General features: G+C 52.6%; 1 protein-coding gene across 1 annotated transcript; it reads right to left on the bottom strand.

Annotated features, from left to right (window-relative positions):
- Positions 1-2,508, bottom strand: Prop1 (PROP paired-like homeobox 1). The gene is made up of 3 exons (XM_028775821.1): positions 2,397-2,508; positions 1,132-1,355; positions 1-339 (listed from the first exon to the last, which is right to left on the bottom strand). Exons 1-3 carry the CDS (start codon positions 2,503-2,505, stop codon positions 1-3), a joined length of 672 nt encoding a protein of 223 aa, XP_028631654.1. The 5' UTR covers positions 2,506-2,508.
- Positions 2,509-2,884: the final 376 nt, after the last annotated feature.

The following is a 2,884-nucleotide window of genomic DNA, read 5'->3' as shown; positions in this document are numbered from 1 at the left end:
TTAGTTCCAGGACTTTGGGGTCTCAAGGCTGAGGGGAAACATGGGTGGGGGTGGGGGACAGGGCAAATGACCAGCGGGGGTTGTGTGCAAGGTGGGGTACCAGTCCTCAGGCTGGGGAGGAAGAGCGAGTGAGGCACCCGTAGAGGGCTGGGAGGGGAGAGCGTGGTTGCAGGGATGAGGGAAGCAGGGTACTGGTGGAGGCGGTGTTGTATACGTGTAAGGGTAAGCAGAGGACTCTGGCAAGAAGCCAGAGAAGGCTGCCGTAGACAGATGGGCTATCGGCTGGAGTAATGACCGCTCTTGCTTCCGTTGCTTAGCCCTGCGGTTCTGGAACCAGACCTGGGGAGAGGGAAGAGAAGACGCATCGGCACTCCTGTCCCAAATGTCTCATACTCCCCCAAGGACAGGGAGTGACACCTGTTGTATCACTTAGAGCAAAGGCTTATCTGAGTCAGGGCTGTGAGGAAGTAAAAGCTTCGTGCTCACTTTCAACCTGCAGCCAATTCTCCCAGCTCTGACAACTTTGAGTCAGAAATGGCAAATTCCAAATAAGACACCATGGCAGTTTTCTTCCCCCAGATAACAGGAAGGTCCTTAAAGTAGGGCTGAGAGATGAAGACTGGGAAATGGTCATTGGACAGGGAAGGCTGGGTTTAAGAAAGAGGCTGTGGTTCAGGCTATCTATCTCCAGGCTGAAGATTTCAAGAATAGAGGTTTATAGAAATGTAAGACTGGCCAGAAGCAAGACTGCACATATGCGAACAGTTAGGGTTGCCTGTTTGTTGGAGTTTGTGTCAATACTGAAGGCTGGGGTGTGGGTCTTGACTTTATTTTTGTTTGTGTGGTGCTGGAGGGTCAGACCCAAGGCTTTGTACATGCTAGACAAGGGCTTTACCCCTGAATTATACCTCTCCAGAGCTCCATCCAATATCCATCAAGTAAGATGAGCTTAGAGCTGGGGTCAAGTGCACTGGAAATTATATTGACTGGTGAATGAATCCTATATTCTGGTGAATATTTAAATTAGGGTTAAACCCTCTATGGTTATGCCAAGACAATTCCCCCATCCTCCCACCCCCAAGCAGCTAGACAATGTTTGTTTCTTTCCCGAGTACCTTAGGGTATCATCACCTGAATTCTGGCTTCGCTGAGGCCTGTGTCTTGAGCAAGCCCCTCTCGAGCCCAGATGTCAGGATACTGGTTCCTCCCAAAGGCTGACTCCAGCTGTTCCAGCTGTGCTGGGTTGAAGGTGGTGCGGTGTCGGCGCCGGGAGTGGGGACGGCCCCTCGGTGGGCAAAGCTTAGGTCTCCCCAGCCCTGTACCAGAGAGTCTTCTATAAGCCTCAGGGCTCCTGTCTATGGAGGAAGGGAAATGGAGGGACACCTCCCTTACAAATGGGACCACTCAGCCCATCCTTGCACCACTGTTGCCGGTCCCCGTGTTCTGCTTCGTTCCTGAGACGTTACTTCCCCGTGGGACTCCCTGTTCCACAAGAACTGTTTGAACTTTCAAAGTCCCAACTTCTGCCTTCAGCCTGCTCTGGCTACATGTCCCAAGGTATGTGCTTCACTTTTGGGCACACATACGACCCACAGGACACATTTTGAGATTCTCCTCTTTGCTGTCTACCACGAGCTTCTTTGGTTGCCACCCGCATGTTTTATTTCCCATGCACCTCCTTCATCTGTCTCTCCTTCTGTACACACCCCTCCCCGCCCCGGCCCGGCTCAGGAAGATGAAGTTCTCCCCCTCCCATGTACACGCAGACACAATCTCCACTCTGGGATGAACTTCTTGACTCGTCTCTTACCTCTGCCCTGGCCCTGCCACCAGCCTGCGGGAACTTGAGCTCGTGGGAAAGGCTTGCCTCTCTTCCCCCAAAGCTCCCTGAGCCCTCATATTAATTAGTCTAAGAGCCACCAGGACAGAGAGAACAGGGAGGGAAGAGGAGACACCTGGGAAGGTGGGTGCCAAGGAAAGGACGGGTCTGGAGTAGAGACACCCATCCCCAGGGGAAACTAACGGTGTGGTGTGGCTCCCCCCTCTGCACCCAGTGTCTTCAGACAGGTACTGAACTGCCCTCTGGGGAAGAAAACCCTGAACCTCCAGCTCCCTCCAAGGAGGAGGGACCTTGGGCAAGCATAAGACTAGAGCTTTGCTGCTGCCCTAGCACCGAGCCAGTGCCTTTCCACAGTTCCCTCAGGCAGGGCCTCACTTCCCAACCTGTAGGGCGAAGGATTTCTGCTGTCTCACTTCCTAAGGTCCCCAAAGCTCCAATTCTGCTTTCCACCTGTCAACCTTCTGAAGTACAAACCATTCTCCAAAGCCAATGCGGCTTTGGGACCCATGTCTGCTGCTCCCTTAGGGACCCAAGCCCACCCTGGGGATCCACTCACCTACTGTGGAGATCAGAGTCCCAGAGGCCACGTGTGGCTCAGGCAGGGATCGGCCACAGGCATGGCCCTTCGTTTGCTTCTCCTGCTGGCTCCTTCTTTGAGCTTCCATGGCTAGCCTCCCAAATCAAAGATGGTCTAGCCTGCTGTCCTCTAGTCTGTGTCTTCCTGTAATCTTTCTCTGTTTCTGTCTATCCTGTCTTGTCTTCTGTTCTCTCTTCTCCCTGTTTCTACTTTCTAGCTTTTTCTGAGTCTCTTCCTTGTCCCCCACCCCCACCCCGTGTGCGTGTGTGAAGTATAGCTAGATACTTGTTTCCTCACGGTTTCCCCCTTTTCCTAACCCTCTATCCTTCCTCTGAATTCACATCTCATCCTCCCTGTCTTGGCTTTGCCCAGTTTTCTCTCTGCCTCTACTTCCTGATGCTGTTTTCTCTAAACTATCTACTTTCTCACACTACCTTTCTTTCTCCCTTAGTCTTGAAGAAGAGACC

This window comes from Grammomys surdaster, unplaced genomic scaffold (genome assembly GCF_004785775.1).
Source record: "Grammomys surdaster isolate TR1022 unplaced genomic scaffold, NIH_TR_1.0 262, whole genome shotgun sequence".
In the NCBI taxonomy this organism is placed as follows: domain Eukaryota; kingdom Metazoa; phylum Chordata; class Mammalia; order Rodentia; family Muridae; genus Grammomys; species Grammomys surdaster.
Note: the sequence above shows the minus strand (reverse complement) of the source record. Positions and strands in the feature narration are given on the sequence as shown.